General features: G+C 40.1%; 1 protein-coding gene across 8 annotated transcripts in view; it reads right to left on the bottom strand.

Annotated features, from left to right (window-relative positions):
- Positions 1–23,987, bottom strand: part of SMG7 (SMG7 nonsense mediated mRNA decay factor) — a 54,387-nt gene that overhangs the window by 20,151 nt on the left and 10,249 nt on the right. For 7 of the 8 annotated variants that reach the window (XM_076339592.1, XM_076339593.1, XM_076339590.1 and 4 more), the window contains 9 exons: positions 12,168–12,199; positions 10,748–10,865; positions 9,662–9,794; positions 6,185–6,356; positions 5,280–5,351; positions 4,557–4,707; positions 4,072–4,207; positions 1,801–1,963; positions 538–694 (listed from right to left, as the gene is read on the bottom strand). In XM_076339592.1, the coding sequence (XP_076195707.1) occupies positions 538–694; positions 1,801–1,963; positions 4,072–4,207; positions 4,557–4,707; positions 5,280–5,351; positions 6,185–6,356; positions 9,662–9,794; positions 10,748–10,865; positions 12,168–12,199 (1,134 nt within the window). The remainder of the gene's footprint in view (positions 1–537; positions 695–1,800; positions 1,964–4,071; positions 4,208–4,556; positions 4,708–5,279; positions 5,352–6,184; positions 6,357–9,661; positions 9,795–10,747; positions 10,866–12,167; positions 12,200–23,987) is intronic. The other variant, XM_076339594.1, reaches the window with a different exon arrangement.

The raw sequence follows: 23,987 nt of genomic DNA on the forward strand, positions 1-23,987 counted from the left end.
AACTATTTAAGCCTAAGTTTATGAGATTAGAGGTAGAAGTGAAAAAATCAGAGCAACAGCCCAGAATAGTAATGCCTGTGCTGACATTTAAAGACCCCCTCTACTAAATTCAGTTTAATTCCTGGATGATGAGCCAGGAAAACTGGATTCCAGCACTGCCCAAGAGATGGCTTAATGCATGAAATTAAGGCAAGTGTTTTCCTGCCACCTACCTCAATAAATCTGAGAAATCATTACTATAGATTAGACTAACAGTACACTCAGTAGTTATGCTCAAGTCAGACATTATAAAGTAGATCCCTCTGATCTTAAAAAAAAGTTACATGCAAACCTAAATCCAATTAAAACAGTGAATTTGCTCATGTAGCCCACAAGCCTCATGTTTTGTTTTATGAACTTTTTAGCACATACATTCTCTATCATTTTGATGTCTCTAATAATGAGTTATACGATCAGTTTTCCCATTACTAATTTGTGTATCATCAGTTATTATTACTTTATGCAATTAAATGTATCAAAAGAAAGATTAACACTCACTACCGTCTTTCATCAACCACTGCCTCCTGGAAAACACTGGGCCTAAGTTTCAGCCAGTCCATTGAAACCTTCACAGCTGGAAGAGGATATGCAGCCCCAGAGTCCTCCTGGTAGTCATTTTGTAAAGGACACTTGCACAGAACTCCAAGAAAGGACACTAGAAACGGAGCAGGGAAAAAAACAAAACAAAAAACAAACGATGCAGGAATGACACTTTAAAGTTGACCACATAACCTAATCAAACACATCACACCCATAAAACCCTGTTCTTAAGAGCTAGTTCTTTAGAACAAAGCAGCAAAATTACTTAATCTTAAAAAATCCACCAGCAGATCAGAACATCTTTTTTTCAATAGTTTTCTACCATGAAGCAGAATCTTGGTGGTTTTTTCTCCCCTCTTCTTTTTAAGTGTCATGGCAAATCATTTTGGTAAGTTAACAAAATCTGGTGAGACAAGTCCATTACAAAAATATTCATTCATTTATTTATTAGAAATGATCAACTCAACTATCCATCTGCATTTTATCCACTTTCCCAGGTCAGCAGGCACACAAATCCACCGGAGCTAGCTCTGCAGGCAGGCACCCAGCTTGGCCCTGTGAGGGGACACAGCTGAGAAACAGTAACCACACCAGTGTGACCACGGTGGTTTCAGAATCAACTCCAGGCTGGAATCTGGAGAAATTCAGCTATTCAGAAATTTATGTGTTTACGAACAAGGCCAAGCTGATCATGGGCCGGATCGGGTTAAGCAAACCAGCATTATGTGGCTAGAGTCTAAAATGCTCTGCACTCCCACTTATTGCCTAGTTGATATTATCAAGAGCACAGAAGCAGTTGAGGTCCTAGTTCAGCCAGCTTCAACTTCAGTCCTGTTGAATCAGAACTAGCTCCATTCAAAGCAACTCAAACTGCATTGTGGCCAACTGCAGAGCAGCCCCCCAAGCGGGGTACTACCCACTGCCAAGTTGGATCCAACTTTGCACCAAAGTTAAAATGTTCTTTCAGAACCAGGAAAAAGATGCAGAGTTCTGTAAGGCTTCAAACAGAGTAAGTCCAGGGCACATAAATCCAGTGTTAGTCAGCACTGCTAGACATAAATGATCCTGCGCAACCACCTTTTCTCTTAACTTTCTTCCATAACATCTATTCTCATCACTTACCTCACACAACCATTAAGCTAGATATTGACAGCAAATTACTAATGGATTCCAGATAAAAATGAAAGAGAAATACAAAAATGAATCAGTTTTCATACTTACTGAAGAGAGCCAGCAACTGTGTCCAGCAGAGCTGCTCATCCTGGCTGTAGCTGTGCTGCTCCGTTTCATTGCTGAAGTCTCGCAGGTGATGTAGTTGAAACAGATTGATAACAGTAATATGTACTAACTGCTGAGAATTGAAGGCCTTTTGGAATAACAACCTCTGCAACAAAGACATGTATGATGTATGTATTTTTATATGGTAAAGCACACACTTGAAAGGATAAATAGTTGCTGCTTCACTGCTTGACTAATGCTTCTGCCCTTAAGGCAACATTCATTCTAGATTTTATATTCAGGTCATCCCTATTAGCACAGCACTGGGCTTCCCAGGAGGACGTGGGCGGATGCCCACTCTTAAGCCCAAGGTTTTTGCTCATACACCAACTCACGTGCACAACAAATCAACATCCCCTTGGATATGGTTCTCTTTCAGAGCAAGTGCAACTTTAACATGCAATGACAGCATTGCAATGCAACTGCAAGAATTGTAGAGGCATCCATATCCACTGTATTTTTCAGTCTTTCAAAGAAACAGCATGGAGAAGGTGACATTTTAAAAAACACCCCAGGAAAATTTAACTACTCTGTGGTTACGTATTAAAGACTAATTCCACATCTGACTTCATGGGTCATGGAATGCCATGGTGAACTAAAATAGCACGAGCTATTTACAAATGCATTTCAGTAACTATGCTGTAAAAGACACCTCTCTCCGAACAGGAAAAGAAACTTTAATGCTTTTTTTAGAGCATTGGGAAAAAAAAGGAGATATCCTAAACTACAACCAACTTCTCTTCAGACACAACAGTCAAGGAGGCAAGTGGATTAACCAGCATAAGCATCAGGAAAAGGTTTGAGCTCCATGTTCAACCCTGATTTTTAGTTAAGGGCATGAAGCACTCTACAGCTGACAACTCAAAGCGGCAGAGCTGTCAGCAGCAGAATCATGGGTCTGGCTGAACACTCCTAACCCTATGACTGCTCTCCTCATTCAGAGTTAAAATCAGCCACAAAGTTAAAGTGATTATCCACCATACAGCCAATTTCACATCTACATTCAACCCATTTAAGTCAGAAGAGTTGCTCTCTAGTAAATTAAGCCTTATGTTGCATAATATAAACAAAAAAGTAATCTAAGCAACAAAGCAGGGCTCAGTTAGCTCTATTTTAACACCCTGGATCAGTTCAGAAAAATAAGACTGTTCCACATGCCTGAGCAATGCTCATAATTATTGATTATAAGCACTGTGGAAAAAGCAGTACTTGTTCAACAGCCAACATCACACACAAAAAGAGAGATACTATTATTTAATTTTGAAACAACATGAACTCCCAGTGTTCAAGCAGCTCACATTCAAAGCTAATACAATTCACAGCAAGTTTTGTGGGTTTTTTACATTTATTTTAAAGACAGTTTGGACCTAGCTGTAGCAGCCCAATTCAATGCAAAAATACAAAAAGACACTGTAAAGAACATTTGTGATTCTTTATATTGCTAAGACCACCTTCCCTTTCTTAATTTGGAAAAGCATCAACTGCTCTGTTGAACATATCCATACTACCTGCTCATTTTCCACAAATGAAGCTGCTGAAGCAGAGCAGTTTCCAAAAGGCACCTAACAGTTAATACAATGTCCTCTTTGAAATTGTACTACCTTGTATAAATACCTTACAAAATTCTCTTTGTTTCAATCTTTGCTATATTGTCCAACTTAATGAGATGGCTATATAATTAATGGGTACTCCTGGATTTTCCAGAGGAAATGTGTTGTGAATAGTTTTAGTCTACACACAAATTAAGGTTGTACTGGAACACTTTTTAAAGGCAAACCGCTGACAGGAGAGGCAAGTTGTCTGAGGAAGATTAAAAGCAGCCTTAATAACCAGTGGGAGTGAATGAATGCCATCCAAAAATGAAGCTCTCAAAATTCCTCAGGCAACTGAGCCAAGCCTTCCCAGATGAATCAAGTGCTTTTCACAAGTATCCAAGAATCATCCAGGTTAAAGAGCAGAGAATCAATGGCGGTCACTGATTTCTCCTGTATCTCCACCAATCACGCACCACATGTCAAATGGGAATAATCCCTACTATTTGCAGAAGTCAACAGAACTATCCAGTGTTAGCTGCGATGCAAACCTTCCATAACCGGCTACTTGAGCTTCCTGTATTTCAGCATGTGAAATAGTTATTATTGGACTGTAATTTCAGAACTCAGCTGCTAAAAATACTCTCCTCAATACACTAATTAATACATTGTTAGAACTAACCTTGAACTGTTCTTCCAGCTTTTCTCGAAGAGGGCTCAGCTTCTCCAAGCTCTTACTCAGGTACACATGCCCATGGAATTTAATAAATGCCTTGATGAAGTCAGACACGCTCCATCGAGTCTTCACCTCATCACGACTACACTCAGAACAGAAATATTGGACTTCAGTCTTTGGAATTAGACACAGCTGCACATAACATTACATACTTCATCTGTTAAGTTCAAGAAAGGAGGAATGTCCATGCAAAGCTACTTTTCCATGTTGGCACAATATGCTTATTTCCTGCATTCACTATTCACGCTCAGGAGCATCCCAGACACAAACTAGTCTTTGTTCCATACACGTGTAAGGATGCTGTAACTGGACAGGGGTCAAGGAACTTCTGTTTCTACTACCAAATATGAATAACTTCTGGCAAGGGAGGTACATTTGGAAGAAGTCTCCTCCATCTTATCCGAGCGGAAATACATTATGCTTAGTCTTACCTTTCCAGTGCTTTAGAAAGTGCTTTTTGTAGGTTAGTGGAGGCAGCTGGGAAAGGAAATTTCACAGCAATGCTTCTGCAGTAGTAGAAAATTGTGGTCAAGTGGTCTCCTTTGGAGGAAGCTAGAATAGCCAACTGATTATAAGGCTGACCTAAGGGAGAAAAAAACAAGTTGTCCAACAAGTTGTCATGGACTGAAGCATGCTAGATTTCAGCCTAAGTATGGTCACCTTAAAAGGGAGCACAAAGTCCTAAAATCTTCAGCATACAAGGTTGTATACATGATACAAGGTTGTATACAAGCGTATACATATACAAGCATACATGAGCAACTTGAAAAGTCCAATTTTAGCTACTAAACTTTACAAACTGGCATGTGAACAAGCAATAAAAGAAAAAATGCTGCTGGTAGGCAGGTTTTCAGTAATTGTACTTTATAACATTAATGTAACAGTATAATGTAGCAGTAGTGGAACCTTGGAATGAAGCTGCGCATTAACTTTTTTTTTTTTAAAATCTTCACAAAAAGGAGACAAGTGACAGATCAGGCAAACAGCTACTATCTAAACGATTTACCAATGGGTCAGGCTTTGTTGCATTATTTTTTTGGGTATTTGGGGAGGAAGTTTTATATAAAAGCCCAAGTTTCCAACTGCCACACAAGAAAAGCAATACCCCAAATCTTCTGTTGGAATTATGAACGTAAAAGGCATCCCAGACTCACCATTAGAAGGGACAAGCTGAGCTGCATGTCTGTAGTAAGACTCTGCCTGGCTGGTCTGATTCCTATAGCGAGCTAAGAAAACAACAAAAAAACCCAAGTTGAGACAAAAAAATTCAACTCTCCCACGCTTACTTTAATACAACCCAGTTTACCCGAAATTTTAGAAATAAGCATCAGAACACCATACAACTACACCAAGCAGCATGGAGATTCAAAGTGTTGAATTCTAAGGTGGTTGTTTTTCCTCAGATCCTATTGTCACAGCTTACCAGTTCTTATTTAGAAAGATGCTGTACCAACAGCATCACATCCAGACAGCTAGAAATATTTTTCATACTTCCTTGCACAATCAGCAACTAGATCTACTTTTAGGTAATTACAAAAGCAATTGCAGATTCCTGTGAAAAGAGAACTTTCTACAACACACAGTTCTAATCAACAAAGAAATAAACCTGTCGAACTTAATGTAAAAGAGAAACGTCGTTTATGAAAGGCTGGATTTCTAACTGTTGCCTTTGTATACGAGATTTAAAAGTAATGTTCTGAAATGGAGAAGTATGCTAGCCTGCTGCAACAAGCTTTTGTAATAGTTACCGGTTTCAACATTTCACCATGCCTACCAGCTATTAACATGATTAGCATGCTAGAAGACAGAGTCTAACAAATCACTAGAAAGCTAGTGATTAACTGTCTCCACGTGTTAATGTGTAACACACATTAGAAAAGACTAACAGCACTGTTTTCCAGACCTTTCCCCCTGCAGCAACCACCAAACATACAATCAGCTACTACCTGCTAATTTGGAGCACACTTGGTCAGTTGCCCAGGGTACGTACAGATCCCTCTTTCTGAAGGCTGAACACAGGTAGAACTGTGTCCCACCTCTTTTTCCTTCAAAAACTCACCAATATCTCCAAGGTGGACAAGGCAGTGCTGGCAGATGTAAGAGCAGGAGCTAGATTGTGGCTTCACTATGGCGCTGGTGTGCGTCTGTTTATTGCTAATGATTCCCAGCTGGGAAGACTTTACACGACATGGCAAGTCTACATTAAAAACTGTGCACAATTCCTGTAATAACTAGAAAAACAGGTCTAGTTTAGTAGCAGCTAGAGACAGTAATCAGAAAAGTACTGAAACAACAGACAAAACTACCAGGTCATCACTCGGATGCACGGATTAGCTAAACATATTTTAAGCGAACAAGCCTAGGTTACTGAAAGTGAGACTTTAAATTACATTCTCCATATGGAAGTCATTGAGCACCATGCTGCGTTATTCTGCCCAGAACCATGAAGAGAAGTTTTACTTCTCTTCTGTAAAAGCTGTGCAACCCAAACCAGTAAGCAACTCAATTCCCATGATACTTGGTAATTTAAGTATGCATCAGTGGAGATTGATTAGAGGTCTAAAAATCTTGCTGCTTTTTTTTTTTTTTTTTTTTTTTTTTTAAACAGGCCACTCAAGAGGAACAGTCTTTTTTACACCTAGATGAAGTGACACCATTCTCTGAAAACAAGAGAAAGGAATGCCACTCATCCTCCGAAGAAGCTTGTTCCAACACAATAAACAGCACTACCCTGGCTTAAACTTTAGAGAGAAGCCAGAACAAAACCAAGTTTGTAGGCAATGCAAGGCAATACTGGCCAACAGTTCAGTGGCGGAGTTGTCAGTAAATATTTGTGCTAAGCTAACAGTGAGACTCTTTCAAAGAACAAGGCATCAGCTACTTGATCAAATATCTCAAAAGCTGATTGAAGGAAAACCTGAACTTTGCCATTCTAATTAGTGCTTTTGAAGTTTTTCCTAATGGACTCCAGCAAATACTCTGGAAAGTAACAGTAACCATGTAGCGATGAAACGTGTTTGTTCTACTCTGTTACAGGGTTAAAAATGCAAGTAAGAATTGACAGACTTTCTCCCAGCTGGGAACATACTCAGTCTCCAAATAAGACAGACCTGCAGCAGGGTTCCACTTCCAGATAAAGGCATATAGAAAGCCCAGGGCTGACAGAGATGCACATTCCGTCAATAGCTAAACATGCAATGTGGTGCTTTTGCTTGCTGCAGAAAAAGGTTTGTGTTACACCTCCCTCCCCTTTTGCTCTGTCTTTTATACAGTAGATAAAAAAAAAATCCCCAAATGAGAGGGATCTTTCAGATGAGAGCTGGATAAAAGAGAGAAACTTGACATCTTCCAACATACTGAATTAGGAGAATTCATGCTCTCTTTCAAAGATGTCATTTACACAGGCCTTACAGTTGGAGAGCAGGTATCTTGCCTGAGCAAAATCTTTATAGACTAAAAATGGGACGATTAACATCACAGCAAACAGAGAAAGACAACCCAGTCGAAGGTGTCATACACAAGAGCAGCAAAATTCCCTCACACACCACAGGGAAGAACAAGACTTTTGCAAGACAAACTGTGTAGATGGTAGAAAATCCTTGGCAACCATGCCACAGCCTGTCAAACTGGCTGCTTCAAACAAGCAGCTTTCCAAAAAACAATGCCCAAGGGGAGAGGGGAAAAAAAAAAAAAAGATAAACACACAGATTCTGGAAAAAAGCTGAGATTGCCTTGCAGATGTTCAGAATCAAACTAGGAAATGATATAGTATGAATATCAACTCTGCATGTTGTAACCTGAAGACGGTGCAAACTAGCCACGATAGAAAGTCTAGTCAGACCACTACTTGAGATAGCGGATTCAGCAGTGACAATGTTGCTGAAGCATACACCAAATGAGCGGAAAAGGGAAAGAAAGGCAAGCTAACTTTAAGGCCATTATCACACACTGACTCTTATTCTCCATAACCTACAAGCTGAAATCTAACACTGCAAGGAGAGCATGGGCAAAACACCGGCAGTAAGGAATAAATACATGAACAGGAATCACAACCCTTTTGCAATTAACTGAAAATCTCGCAAAAGATACTTAGCTCAAGAGCACTCACCAATACAGCTTTGCTTAAGGGGAAGAAAAGCTCCTGTAACTGCAGTTAGTAATTCTAAATAATTGTTGACAAAAATATAGAATTAAGACTGAAGATGTGCTTGTAAGCACATCGGAGTCTCGATCAAAAAAACAGCAAGACATTATACGTTGTAAATGCTACATAATACTCTTGGGTACAACCATCATACTTAAAAGGCACAGCCATGGTGGGCACTACATTAGGTATTATTCAGAAAAAAGCTGTATTCAAATATGTATGTACTATGTACATAGACAGTTCTTGGAAAACATTAACTCAATGCTCACCATCAGCATTAGGAGTTACAAGGAAGGGACACAGAACAAAGCACAAAACATTAAGGCATCTCACACATCCTCAGTGCATCTGCATTTTGGAATTCTGCACATATTTCTGTTCTTGAATAACTGGAGCCAAGAACAAAACTGATTATCTTTGCTTATCCTTCGCTATATAGGAGAAGTCTCACATTTTTCAAAATGAAAAGGAATTATGACAATGGCCCACAAATTCATGCATAGTAATGAGAAGGTGAATGGGAATTTTTAGAGAAATGGCAGAAAAAAAGAACTAAGAGTACAATAAAATCATCAGTTAACGTTTGTTGGGATTTTTTTGTGTCGTCATTTCTCTTAGACATTACAATTAAAATACAGAATTCTTCACCACAGATCACTGCAGAGACCAGAGTAAACGACTTCAAGACGGACTGGAGAGTCAATGAAAGCTAGACCTCCTAATAGCTAGATGATTCAGATATAGACTAGCTCAAGAAGGCAACAAATGTACAGCCAGAAAGCAAGAGACAGAGCAAGGAAGTATCATTCTACACTTTTCTGTTGCTTAATGCTCACTCTGAGCAGTCACAGCAGAGTACTGTAAGAGACAAAATATGGGGCTAGATGGACCTTTGATCTTACCCAAAGATGTTTTAGCTTTAGCCTTTTTTAGCTTTAAAGCAGATTCTATGGAAGGGAACTTAAATTGTTGCCATGTTTTTACGGGGCATCAAAACAACTACCAACTTTGCAGAAGTCTGAGATCAACTAGAGACTGCGGCTGATCAAAAGCACATCCCCAGCTTTGTAGACATGTTCTACCGAGAGCATCAGCGTTAGCAAGGTACACTGCTTGATCCAGAACAGCAAGTTTCCTACGCTAAGGGAAAAGAACAGATTTTACCCACCTAAAACTGATCCTCCCGCCCTTCCTCAAAGAGATTAATACTAGTTCTTCATGCTGGTATGATATCAGAGCTCATGTCTCATGAGCAGTTGCTGGAGCAGCATAGGAGATCTGACAGCCAAAGCTTTGTAAAGGACCCACACATAAGCAGTACAAGGCTGAAGCACACTTGCTTCCAGACTATGCAAATATACCACAGCCAATGTATTTTTTGCAACTCACCTGAGTGTAGAAGCCACTAGCTGCCTCTAAGAACAGAGAGAGGTTCGCCTGAACTTCACTCCGATTTGGATTTGCTCTATTTTTCGCCTGACCCTGTAGCGACGTGATCTGATTTTTAAAGGCATGATTCCAACTGAAAACAAAAGAAGTGTTTTCCTTTTTTACTTTGGAAGTGCCTTATGCAGATAGCATAAGCAACAGGAAAGAACTGTTTAATTACATAGCATCAGACATGAAAATGAAGTATATTCAAATTCAGACAAAATTCAGATTAGAAATAATGTTAAATACGGAAGAATTACCTTTCCCCACCTCTCATAACTAGAGAAACCAAGCCTGATATTGTATAGCTAACACTGCAACAGCATTAATATTTGCTTGTAATTGTTTTGTTTTAGGCAGCATAGCTCTCTTCTGAAAACAGGATGTGGGGTATAGAAATTTGAGTTAAAAATCATTCAGCATTTGGAGGCATGGACAGCACAACTCAGCCAGCCTACTAATCTTGCTTCCCTCAGAGTGCTGGAAGAACCACATGCTTCTCAACTAAACCCGTTACAACCCATGTCTGCATCTTAAACAACAGGGAATGGACTCAAGGCATAGAGAAAACCCAGCAGGATCTTCCCCTGATGCCATGAGCACCCTGATAAAGTTCTCTCCTGATATTCCTCCCTCTGCCCAGCCCTACCTCAGAGGGCTTAAAGTGAGGGTCTCCTGTTAGACCTTGCTCAAAGCTCCAGGTGATTGCGTCAGGCAAATTCCCTCCTTTCTGGAAACTCCAAACTTCAGCCCTTCCCTGACAGCACAGACCGATGTTTCTTAGCTCTCTCCCTTCCAACTGGCTCACCAAAACCCACCCCTATATGACGTGGCTGCTACTAATTGCCAGAGGTAAAATACTAACCTATCGAATGCTCTTCATTGACTCTGCAGCGCATTCTCATGTTTCACCCACAGCACAGCTCTCATTTTAAAGGAAATAAGACAACCATTTCATAGGATACAATCGCTTTTCTGGAAGTCTCAGGGTTTCCTGCACATCAGCCCAGATTACATATATACATAGAAATTTGAGGTACTTACAGGTCCTGCTCCACTTTTTTATCTAAAGCATATTCCAAATCGGTCACTAGCATTTTCTGATATAAGTCCTGTAGAGCCTGTCTGGATGTCCAGACTTCTGCTGGACCCAGCTTCGAATCTGAGCAACAAAACAAAAACAAAAAAAGACACAACAGTTTTTGTAATACTCAAACTTACAGCGTTATTCCAACTGATTTTTCACTCACCTACCAAATGAAAGAACATAGCACAGCGTAAGACATCCACTGCCAAACACCCGCTTTTATCACAGATTCATCAGAACAGTGAAATACAAGAACTACAGAGGGACTGGGGATTAACTGATCACTGATTAACTGATCAGTCTCCTACAACACCAGAACTAGACATGAGCAAAGTCAGCAGTGGCAAGTTAGAAAAAACAAAACAGACAGAAGGAGGTGATTCTCCATAAGTCATTAAGCTGCCAAACTTCTTGCCACTGGATGAATTTAGAAAAATTTCCAGAGTAGCCTGAAAAAATTAGCAGAAAAGAAATCCATCAAAGGACAGCCCCTGGAGCCAACACTGTTGGTATTTAGGAGAACACTGTGGGCAAGTACTACTGCATGCTTGCCATTTTCTAACTCTTTGGTAGCCATCTGCTTTCCACCACCGAGGGTAAATGCAAATACTGCTCCCTGCTATTGCAAGTTAGGGAATCCAATTTCCCATGCCTTATAAAATCACCTGAGCTGGGGCTGCGGGAGCACAAGGGATGGGCCTCACCCCAGGGAAACCATTCTGCTGATGGTGTAGCCACTCCTGCTGGGTTAGATGGATCCAGGCAGTTACAGTGTTCCTACGGGGACTACACCAACCTGCTATGTGTACTACACCAAGGTGGTAAGCACAGCTGAGCATAGGTTCATTATGCAAGCTGCTTGTACTGCGTGGGTGATACATTAATATAAACCATTTCCATTTTCCATAAATACATACAGCTTGTAGCATTTCATAGCATCTACAGGTTGCACTTCCGTAACACACATGGTAGCATTCAGACCAACATTTCCATCACCTGGGTTTCTCAAAATCAGCCAGATCCTCTTCCCATTGCTAATCCCAAGTACAGCAGTTCCTGTGACAGGTTGGAGGTCAGTCTCTTTCTCTTCCCAAAGGGAGAACACTATGGGAAAGGACTAAGGGCATGATCTCCACCTCTAAATGTTCTAAAGCACCCAAAGTCAACCTTAAAAATACATGTATTTTAGGTACAGGAAAGAGGGGCATAGTTGTTAAAATGCTATTTTTTTATATACAGAGGACAAACCTTTAACATAACATCACACATTTTCCAGAGAATTCTTAGGAACAATAAGCATAAGGAACACACAAAAGGAAAACAAAAACAGGAATCAAATATTAGCAGCTAGATCAACTGTATAATAAAGGCAATTACCTGTCATGTCAGCCTTCAGGACTTCTGCCTGCCTGTAAGAAAGCAATAAAACAACAAATTAGAAACAGACTCATCAAAATAATTGAATTATGCTAAAGCACATTCATGCAACAGTGAGTAGAGAAAGTGGGGCCAGCTTTCTAGAGGCTGCCTACAACCTACACTGCTACAGTTTACCCCATGCAGTATGAATTTGAGCTACTGTTTAACAGTATGATTTCTTCTAATTCATACCATAACAAAAGTCAGCTATTCACTTTTCCCTGCTTAGCTTAAGTCTCTTTCAGAAAAAATATAAACTAAAAAACCCTTACACTATATTTTAAGCTTTACCTGGCAGCAGTGTCCTGCAACATTAGTGATATCTGCTTACCTGTAACTGGGAATTTGATACTAACTTTAAGTTGTCACACTTGAAATGCAGTAGCCAACACAGAGCAAAGCAAACTCCCATCGGTGCCTGTCAGCACATTGCTACAGCCCTCCTGCCCCTCTGTGCTGCACTCGCTTTCCTTAAGGAGAAGCAATAGAAAGACTACGGCTTCCCCAACTACCTGTCTTCCTTGCACTACCTCCCTAAAGCCATGGTTTGATCAGGTTTTCAAGAAAAAACAAAACATACAAGAACATACAGAAAGAATGGCAACTACAGGCGACCAACTACCACTCCTTCGCTGAACATCCTCTGCAAATCCCCACTGCTGGTAGAGGCTGGCAAATAGTTTCTCAAATAAAGGAACACCAGGACACAGTCCTCATTAAATAAATATTTACGAATGGTCATCAATGGCTGGATGGAACAGGCAATCGAGATGCTATGGTTAAGCACTGTCAGCGGTACATAAAACTTCAAGGGGCAGCACTGCCGGTCCATCTGACCGACACAGAATTAACACAGGGCAGGCAGAGGCAGAAGGGACACAAGGCTGCCTGGTTTGGCTGGGTTTTGGTGGAACATGTCCCTTTCCTTTTGCTACACTCAAATGTTTATATATATTTGCAGAGTGCAAGCTTTCCATACCAGACATGGAATCCTCCCAGCATATGAAATACCCACTTCCAGCTGCCTCCCTCAGCAAAAAAACTAGATGGAAGTCACACTGCGACTAACATGAAAGTCAGATGCCAGCTTGGGAAAGATGGAGAGCCAGGAGAAAGCACCACCTAATCCCTAAAGAGGCTTCAGAAACAAGCATATATATACTCTCTCTTGCCAATGTGAAGTTGTGGTAACCGTAAAAATAGTTTTTCAGGTTGTTCTGGGTTCTACCTGCTGGCCACAAATTATAGGGAAGGTTTTGAGATCCACACTGGGATTAAAAAAAGATATCATAATAGTGCCAGTGCTTCACTAGGAAGATGTGAAGAGACTTACCAATATACAAAATTTCTATTTATTAAATTCAAGAATTATCTGTAGCAACTCACCATAGTCACCACAGCGTACCACCCAAGAAGCAATGGGATGCTCCAAGGGCTTTAATTAAGTTAAGAATATCTTAACTGGTGCCAGAAGTAAATCTGTACATTACTCATCTGCTTCACAAATTTAATCTATTTAAGATAAGGTTTTTTTAGTTTATTTCTTTCAAGAAGGCATTAATACATTTTTTCAACTCCTAAGAACAGGTTACACTGGAAGAAGAAATAACCTATTATTATTACTGACGGACAAGCAAGGAAAATTTTAGATATTGTGTCACGAGAAAGCTGAAAGCCCAAGAAACATGTCTGACTCGCCCACATGGAGGTAACGAAAGGTGCCTCAGTGATGCCCTCCCCATCGCTGAAGCTAGCAGGATGGGAAAGAGTAGATCTTTTCCCCCACACAGCTAAGAAGAGCCGACAAAGGACGGCAATCTCCTCTGCGTGCTGCACCTCGGGAGTCTCTGCGACGCTGACCTGCAAGTCTAGTCAAGCACAAAGCTGAGCAAATTCTGTGATGCTATGACTTGGCAGCTAGAAATGCCGCTGCTCAGAAGGAAAAGCTGATTCGCTCAGGTGCAGAAGTCTCTTTTTTGAACGGCCAGCCAAGTTAATACAGTTTGGCTCACACTTTAAACACCTACCAGTTGTGCAAACTTTTTCTTTGAGCTGAGAACACAATCTGCGTTGCCAAAGCCATGAATCCTACCAAGAGGCTCAGTCTGAGCAGGACACAAATACTGCTCCTGCAAACACGAGCCCAAAATTCTCCTCCAGGCAAAAAGGCTCTGCCCTTTAAAAGCCAAGAACTGCTCTTCTGAAAATTAGTTGTGCAGAACTACCTTCCACTGTGTTAAGTACTAATCTTTTAAGAGGGAAATACAAATAGCACCATTGTAAAGGCTTTCTTTTCATAAAGTTTTGACTAGCTGTTTCCTGGAGAATTTAGATGAAGAAAGCCTCAACCCCTACATCAGTGCAACTGCTGACATGCTCTGTAAATGCATAGCCCTAACAATATGGCTGGACCTGAACTTTTACCAAAAAGTTTTTTTTTTTAGAACACCTTTTTTGGAAGACAATACTAATGGGCTTACAGAATGGGAGCCTTTAGCACCAATCTCTTCACTAGCCGTAAAGCAAACTGCCTTTTATATTTTATAAGCTTGCAACAAGCTACACTAAGGGGATTATCACTATAATTTTTAAATAAAATGTATAGAAGTTATTTCAATACTTTCTAGAGGCCAAAGGAACTAATAAAGTAGGTCTAACATTAGCATGCTCTGTTTTTCATTTCCACCTAAAAACAACTTTTATTTAAAACAGCTGCATCTACCGTGGCTAAGCCAGAATAAGAGAGGGCAGCCTGGGTATCAAACTTGTTCTGCATCAATGGCAAAATATTAGCATCTCGAGAGAAAAGATGCATTGCCTTTCCTTGAACAGACTTTACTGAAGAGCCTTTGCTGGTGCTCAGAGACTCCTAGTGGGCACAAATCAGAGTTCACTGATAACGGCAAGAATTTCTGACAGTGCAAATGGCTCCTTATATTGTCAAGCATCTTTTAACAAGCCTTTTTATCCATTTATTTTCTTGCACTGCCTCATATTGAATTTGCATTAGAATGACTCATTCTGGTGCAAAAATACGTTGCCTGCCAGCAAACTTGGTACAACCTGCTTACACATTTTATCATTTCAAGAATATTCTCAAGTACCTCCTTGCCCAGTTGGCCTCAGCAGTTCAGTCTTCAAGTCAAGTTTACCCTAGTTTGTTGGTCCAAAGCCAAATAAGGACAAACCATAGCTCAAAAACTGTATTTCAAGTATCTCTGTTAGATGATATATCATCTTGATATATTGTGATAGCTATTCTTTATCATTTTCTAACCAAATATAATGCTTTAGTTCAACTTGAAACTCAAATACAAAAGCCTTCCCCTCAATTCAGTGAGATAGTTTGACAGCTAAAGGAATTTTCATTTTATTCAAATACTTGAAAAGTTTCAAAACTTTAAAAGACAGTAGTCAGGACTTTCTTTTGAAGTTCTGAAGGCATAACATATATTAAAACTTAAGTACCTAGAGATGGCAAAGGAAACTTTTCTTCTCTTAAGAACCTGGCAGTATGTAAAGTCCAGTTTTGCTGTAACTCAGGGGAGCTCAGACACTACGTTTAGCCTAGAATGAACCACCAGGTTTAGCAAAGGAAGACAAGACAGACGCATTTTGTTTTTCCATTTTCAAGTTTTTAACCATTCTTGATCGATTAAGTTTTCCCTAAGCAGAAAAAGAAAACACATTGTTCCCCGTAAGCTGGTAAACATTACAGAAAGGAAACCCCACAAATATAGGATCTCTCTCTCTAGGACAAGTTTGCTTAATTTGCTCTTAAAATCCTACAAAAAAAGGTCATACAACCTCCCTGGTTAACTATTCTATTGCTCAGTGATAGTCCAGAAGTTTTTTCTGAAATGCCAACCTAAGACCCCTCTACTGCAAACCAAGTCCTCCCCACAGCACACCCAGCTGCCATGTGGAGCTACTGATCACTGCCTTTGTGTAACAGCCACTTGGAAAACCAAAGAATTAAATGCATACTCTGAACCATCAGTTCTCTCTTGTAAGCTAAAATGTCGACCTTCATAAATTAAGTTTTCGAATCCTTTTATTGCCACCTGACTTCAAACTCCATTCATGTATCACTAAACAAATGGATCTATTTTACTGTTGCCCCCAAAACAGCTCATCTCTGTTTCAATATATATTCTTCAGTTCTGTTATAATTCAAAGCACACATAATAACAAATTTTCAGTTCTGCATACACCATGCTGCATCTTTAAGAGGGCAATATCAGTTCTACAGAAGCACAGTTTTGCTAGCAAGCTTCATTATCAAGCACAGAAAAGCAAATAAAATTAAGCCCAAGTTTTCAAAGCAGCAGTCTTGTGTTACCCAGCTAACACCCACTATTTCTGACAGGCCAACTGGTCAAAGTCAAGCTTCACTTACACCACACTCCTCTCGTTTACACAGTGAGGATGAGCCAGGCACGATCTGCTATGGCACAAGTCCTACAAAAAATGTGGAAAAACCCTGACCTCACAAAAAAACACCACTGAACACAATGCTCTGCTTTCCACCATGCCCAAAGGGGAACTCCACTCGGTTTTCCCCTGGCAGCCCTGAAGCATCAGCAGCTGTATCAGTTCCCTTATCAAATCTCAGTAACACAACCCCCCTGAGAAGGAATTGAGGATTTTCAGTACTAAAATGGGTAATGAGTCCAGGCAGCTGGGCACATAAAGGCAATCAGAATCCAATTGCTTCTTCTGTGAATATTCTACAAACTAAAAGCCATATTAAATGGTCAGGGTAGTTTCACTCCAAGCAGGAATTTATATTCCTGCACTTCTGTTCCCTGGAGGTACGTGCAGAAATTGTACCGCAATGAAAAGTGCCCACAGCCTAGCGAGCCTTAGCAGGAGGTGACTGAGCCGAAGGCTCATCGAGGGCACCGCCAGAAAGTTTTCCTTCTTCTGAAAGGGAATAAGAACATATAGAATAGAACATATATAGAATAAATGTAGGAAATCCCTGATTTTAGGCAGGGAAGGTAAATGTTCTGTGCTAGCATACTAGAAAAAGTCAAATACACTGAACACACTTAAAACAAGTTATTATTTTTTAATCATTCCAATACGTGGCAAGGCTCACACTCCGAAGGAACTCCGAAGCAACACCCAGCAACTAATATTTTAGATTTTTCCTCAAAATAATAGTTAACTTCAGCAAAAATTTATAATGGTTTAATACCTCAGTGGGTTTTTTGTTTATTTGTTTGTATTTAAGTACACTTGTGCCAATTCAGAGCAGGGGAAAGCAGTAGAAAACACTAACAGCATGGGCACTGAATATTCTACAGCAGATTTAGGGGAGAGTTGGGTTGCTCAGAAGCCCCTAAACACTGTACCCAAGACAGCATTCACATCTGGACTTCAGCACTGAGCAAAAATCACTGTCTGATATAAGTGGTTGACAGTTTTATGGGAAATAAGCATTCTTTGTTCCATTCCTAAGAGTAACCACTAACACTTGCTAAAATATAAAGCTTTATTAACAGTTTTTAGAGACTCACTTGACACTAATCCTTTACAGCTGGTACACTTTGCTAAAGGTTGGATTTTGAAAGATATAGAAATAACTCTGACTTCCCTGAACTATTTTGTAGACAGGAACTGTATCTCTAACTACCACCTGTCAAAGAGAAATATCTTTATAGAATCTTAGGATTGTGCGCAAACCTAGATTTTTATACCTGAATAACAATAGCAGGGAACTTGTGGATAAACTTCATCTTTGATATTTCCTTCACCTATTAATTCAACATCACCTGAATATAACAGGCTTCAGACTGCAGCTCTCCAGTTAACAGCCTGACACATCTTTTCCTGAAAGGGCAACTGGATGGAGTCAGGATTTTGCTGCAGTATAGGGAGCCCGATACAGATTTTATTTATTTGTGTACAGACTTTACCTACCCACTTGTGCATCAGATATGTACTGTCTAACAACTTTTTTTAAGCAGCTTTATCTTTATGGAACAAGTTCTTAATGTTCCAAACTTGCAAGTGTTGCCACCTAATTTAAATGACCATAGTTTTCACGAAGTGCTGGCATCACTTGCTTCGGGAGCAGTCAGGTTTTGATGATGTCGGCTCTTACTGACATAGCAAGAGATCTTCAGGCTGTGAGTCATCGAGTTAAATGCTCCATGTGCCTTTTACACTGAAAGGACAGTCTTTACAAATATGGCAATGAAAAACACCTTCAACAGTACCACCTTATTGTCAATTTTACATGCTAACTAGTTTAAAGCTTATTATTCCTGTTACAGGCAGCTGAAGTCAGGGTACAGCTAATTTCTTTGACCAGTGGCTTTATCAAATTATAGCCGTAGATCAAAGTCACACAAACAATTAATTCAGCATCAGTGTAACTGTGCAAGTAAAAAAACCACCTCTGCAAGCAGATGCTAAAGCAAAGCAATCACCACCTGAATCCAAACCCTCTCCACAGGGCATCCTGCTCTATTGCCTTCTTGTTCCCATCTCAGCTGAGAAAGATGATGAGAAATGGGGGGACAGAATTTTTTTTAATCCCATCTTCTCCCTCTCTCCTAGTCCAGGCTCTATTAGAAGCAAGTCATAATAATCATCCTCAAAAAGCAACCACCAAAAGCAACTCTTTCCAAGTTTGATCAAAACTGACAATCCTCCTCCCTGGATAAAAGTACCCTCACAGCCAGCTTCATTCAAACTCATTTTTTTCCTCCAATTTCATGGAAGTCAGTTCCTTTATCTCAAGATTTTAAAAAGATGTGCCCAACAGGTAAAAGCTACCCTAAGGGAAGTTTATATGTGCTTACTCTCTGATTTAATCTACAGGGAGGGAAATACAAGTCTCCTACTCTGCTCAGGCTTCTAGCGTTCAACTGTCTCCACTGAAGTCTCTGCTCTCCCTCTCATTACAGCCTAGAGCTCACGTCAAGCACAGGAGCGAGTCTGAGCCTTGTTAGAAGAGCAGTGCTCATGAGTTAAATGCCTCAGAAATGGGATCCAGTCCATAGGCAGTCATTCAGGATCTGCAATATGTCTGTGTCTATTCCATAGAGTTCTAAAATTCAAGTCAGGAGAGTAACCTGCAAACTAAATACCCAACAATCTGTATTTTTCAATTCAAACAAAAATAGCTTGGAATAAATGTACAGTGTTAAGATTAGCTCAGGAAAGCTCAGCTGCGTTTTCCATAGTCCCTGGTTTGTAAAGGTATTTTTAAAACACTGACTATGCTGTTCTTTAACTTTACATCTTGACCTACCAGTTATCTGGAATTTTACTGGAGCCATAAGGGAGAAAACTAACCTCTAAATGGATGTTGCCCGTGAAAGAAAAGCACAAAAACTTCAGTCACCCTTACTTTGTTTACCTTCCAGGAACTGACAGTGTAGCTCCACAGGTAACCCTGACAGCATTTTCAGTATAGAAAAATTAAGAGCAAATTACCAAAGGATTAAAAACAATTTAATAACTATAAAAAAGGCATGCTCAGGAAATAACGAATGGATACTTAATACGTGTGGCACTTCAAGACATGGATATCTTTTCATATGTTAAGGAATACCTTTAAACAAAAGTTTCTAATAGCAAACAGTCCACAAACAAGTACTCTTATGGAACACTCTGTCTGCTTATCAGCATCCATACAGTAATACATTTACTGCACTGGCTGACAACACATCAGCTTTGCAGTTGACCTGAGAACAAGTCAAAGGCAAAAGGTTTAAGATAGAATAATCTATATGTGTATCTCCTTAATCTTTATACTATCCATAGGACAAGCTAGTTTTTCAAAACTAAAGCAATCTTACAGGCGTGAGGGCACAAAAACTTCTTCAAGATTGCCTTCCAATCCACTCAACCATTGACAGCCCGGTCCCTTAAAAAGATACAGATCTCAGAAAAATCATAAAGCTCTGCTCGCTCACTACCACAGTAAGGAACTTTCGGTAGGCATGCGGAAGGGTTATTAGTTCTTATGACTACAGTGCTAAGCGGGATGTGAGAGGTTTGCATCTGAACTACCTTACTTCCCATGGTAATTCCCACAAGGTTTTGAGACTGAGCAAGGAAAAGCAACAGAATTACTTTCTGAAAAAAAAACAAAACAAAAAACCCCAACAAATTATGCCCTTGTAAAATTACTATCTTTTCTCTTTGAAATCCACCCTGATTAGAGTGCATACAATATCAGGTTTCAGTTGTGATAAATATATCATAACACCAGTACTCATTTGTTATATTACACTTCCTGACTTGGTAAAGTCTTCACTTGTGTTAAGGGCTGGAAACTGCAGACAATAGATATTAAAATAAGTGAACATTATTTAACGTCTCTTAACAGCTTTTGCATTATGAAAACCACGTCCAGAATTATGGAAAATGCAGAAATCTGAGCATCGAGATCAGCTTCAGATGGATATCATCAAATCAGTTTCAGAAAGTTATGCCATTTAAGTCAGCCTTGCAGAAGCCAGATCAGCTAAGGTCAGACAGCAGATGCCAGCCCTCCCTGGACATTGTATGAGATCTCCCAGGCAAGTGTACAGTATTCAATTCAAAGGCTGGTAATTACACAGCCAATTTAGTGCCACACTCTTGCAACACGGATAAAATATGCCCTCTCGCCCGCCTGTGGAGCTGGAGAGCACAGTGCCTGCAGCTAGGAGCTAGTTACAAAGGTGACATACATTTCCCCCGGAAAGTCCATCCCACTTCACATGAAGAGGGCAATACCTGCAGCCCTCTAAGCCCTGACCTTTAGCTCTAGCAGTTTCCTGCTGCCTCTAGCCTCCACTAATAGCTTGGGATACAAAACCGAGATATCTTGCTGATTTTCGGTGTTTTCCATGGACCCTCTTCCTCCCAATCCCTGCCTCCGATATTACCCCTGAGCCAGTGGCAAACGCTGATCCTTACGTTCAGTAACACTGAGAACAACTCACATTGATACAGGAGGTAATGACCATTGAAGACGAGTCAGTTATTGGGAATTCAAGATACTGTCTTCCTTGCTAAGCAGCAGATGGAGAAAGAGCAAATACATTAGATGTCACCACCAGAGGTGGCAAAAATAAAGCACAAGTAATCCCTCATACTGTGCTTGTAGCAAGTTAACTACGATAGAAACACTGGAGTTCAGCATTTTGAACGTGTGCTCTCCAAGCACTAATAGTGAGATGTATGCTCAGATAGTCAAGACCTTCGAAGACATAAGGCCCAAAGCAAAATTATTGATATTTAAATTATTCATTGCAGTCATTCAACAATTATATGAAGCTGGTTTTTACCCAACCCCATTCATTTTATAAACTTACAATTATGTAAACATCACACAAAACATATCTATGCACAAATGTTATATACCCAGAAGTTTTAAAGTAGCTTTTCATAATTAAGATATTTTTCAGTGTGAAAGAACACTGCATGGTTTAGACAGCTATGACAAATAACACTCAGATTACATCTAAGTATGATCCTAATTGCAAGCTGCATCTTCAAAATTATTTTCAGTTCTCCATCTTGAATCTAAATGCAAGCCACACTCTGAAAGCACAGCAATGGCATGAAGGCTGAACACCAGTCAGGGAGAATTATATCGTCCATTTATGATAATTAAATGGGTACTCAGTGCATCATTGCCAATAGTTTACAGGAGTCTCATTAGCTGCTCCCCATTCTCTATCAGAAACACATGGGCAACACTGTTTTGAAAGATACTTACTTTTCAACTAGAGAATATTTGAAGAATTGTTTTCCCCCAAAAAGTATCAAAATAAGAAAAAGAGGCAAAATCCTCTATCTCCACAGGTTTAATGCAGCTGTATCACATACAGTAATTTCTAATAAAAAAAAGGATGCCTGATCATTACATTCTCACCTCAAACCACACAGCCAGCATTATTTACTACATATTTCAAAAAAGCATAAACACAACACAAGGTACCAAAGATACCCGTTTGAGCTGCGTGGAACTATGGGAAGGAGAGCTTATTAATGAACCTCAGATTCAACTTCTGGTTTATCAACACACAACTCTCCCATAGTCCTCTGCTGTTGGTTCTCCTAAGTTCAGGAGCGGCTTGGCTCATCCAGATGGGCTCTCAGCTACAAAACCCGAGTCTCCACCATGGAAACACATGTACTCCTGGAATATGTAAAAGTTACTCTCTTGTCTGTGTTCAGCTGAAGGAGAAACCTATGACCAATCCAACCAGCTCAGATATAGCAAATTTTATTAGCTCAGGAGTGAAGCAGCATGGATACGCTACTACGAGAACTACCCCTGTCTAAGAAAGCTGCAGCCTGAAGCTTTTGAGTCCTGTCAAACACAAACGGGTCCTGAGGAAAACCAACCTGGATGAAGTGGCGCAGCTCACTCAGCCGAATCCAGCAGGTCCAAAATGCTTCCAAATGGAACTGCTGCTACTGCAGCCATCGCCCTGCAGAGCGCTCTCAGGTACTGACAGTTAACCAGTAACCTACCTTTCCCATTTTAAAAACTAATGAATTGGTTAGGAGCAAGCATCTGAGCAAATTTATAACTTCCAAGGTTAATCCTGCTTTTGAGGATTAAATGTTTTTACAAAAATAATTTTATTTCAGATTTAAATTTCAATACCTTAAGACAGAGTCCTTTCTAGTTCTGTATCTAGAAAAGTTCACAAGATGTTCAGCCAACTACAAATCCGTATCTGCTTTACAAATCATGTATGGAAAATTTTTTGAGTTTAGCAGATCTTTACTGAACATAAACTCCGTAGAAAACAAAAACCTGAATGTTTTCCAGACTGCAGTCTCCCTTTCAATAGTCAGACCAGACCTGTTCATTACACTCATTTTACCTTCTGCAACAGCTGAGGAACAGGCTCCGTAGCAATGGACTAACGCATCCAGACTGAAGATCAAATCTTAAGGCTGGAAAGGACCTCAAAAGGTTACATAGCCCACTCCCTCACCCTGATGTTATTCCTGACAAACATTTGTGTTACTTGTTTTTGAAGTCCTCCAGAGGCAGACTCCTCCATATCCCAAAGCAGACTATCCCAGTCCCCTTGCTAAACGGCACAGCACTACGTCTTGCCTAAAAGAATCGCAGTATGCCTTGGGTTCACCCACTCTAGCTCCTTTCTCTCACCAAATCCCTCAGCAAACATCACCAGCCTTGTTCAACCCACTGCTGCCTTCATAAGGTGCTGAAGAGGCAGGGACTGTCCTCACCTGGTTAGACCGAGAAGACATTTTCTGAATCTTTGCCGCATATTAAGCAAGGAGGGATGATGCCAGGAAAAGATTCAGCATGTGACTACACCATTACCGGTTATTAACTCAACACTTGTGCATTACTCAGGTTGCACAAGCCAACTCAGCCCTGGCATTTCACTTTGCAACCACAATAGCTTGGACCTTGTCATCAAAGTTTTGTATAGGATACCAGCATGTCCAAAACAAATTTTAAAACAGAATAATTTTGGCACTGTATTTCAGCATTTCACAATAAAGCATGGAAGCTATGCAAATCACGCTGCTCTAACCTCAAATCTGAAATCCGTATGTTCAACAGCATTTTCAACCACACAAATAAAATTTCCTGCAGCTGAGTCCTTAGAGGCCCAAAGGTCTTCATGTCTTTCTGATCTGTCATTCCTAAAGACAAGACATTCTTGGGCCGCATCACTTAACACTCCAGCATATCTAGTTTTGTAGTCCTCAAAGAATTATTTCAGGAATTAACAGAATCAGTTACACGATATAAAATACAATTTTATAACC

The sequence above is a fragment of the Aptenodytes patagonicus genome, chromosome 5 (assembly GCF_965638725.1).
Source record: "Aptenodytes patagonicus chromosome 5, bAptPat1.pri.cur, whole genome shotgun sequence".
In the NCBI taxonomy this organism is placed as follows: Eukaryota; Metazoa; Chordata; class Aves; order Sphenisciformes; family Spheniscidae; genus Aptenodytes; species Aptenodytes patagonicus.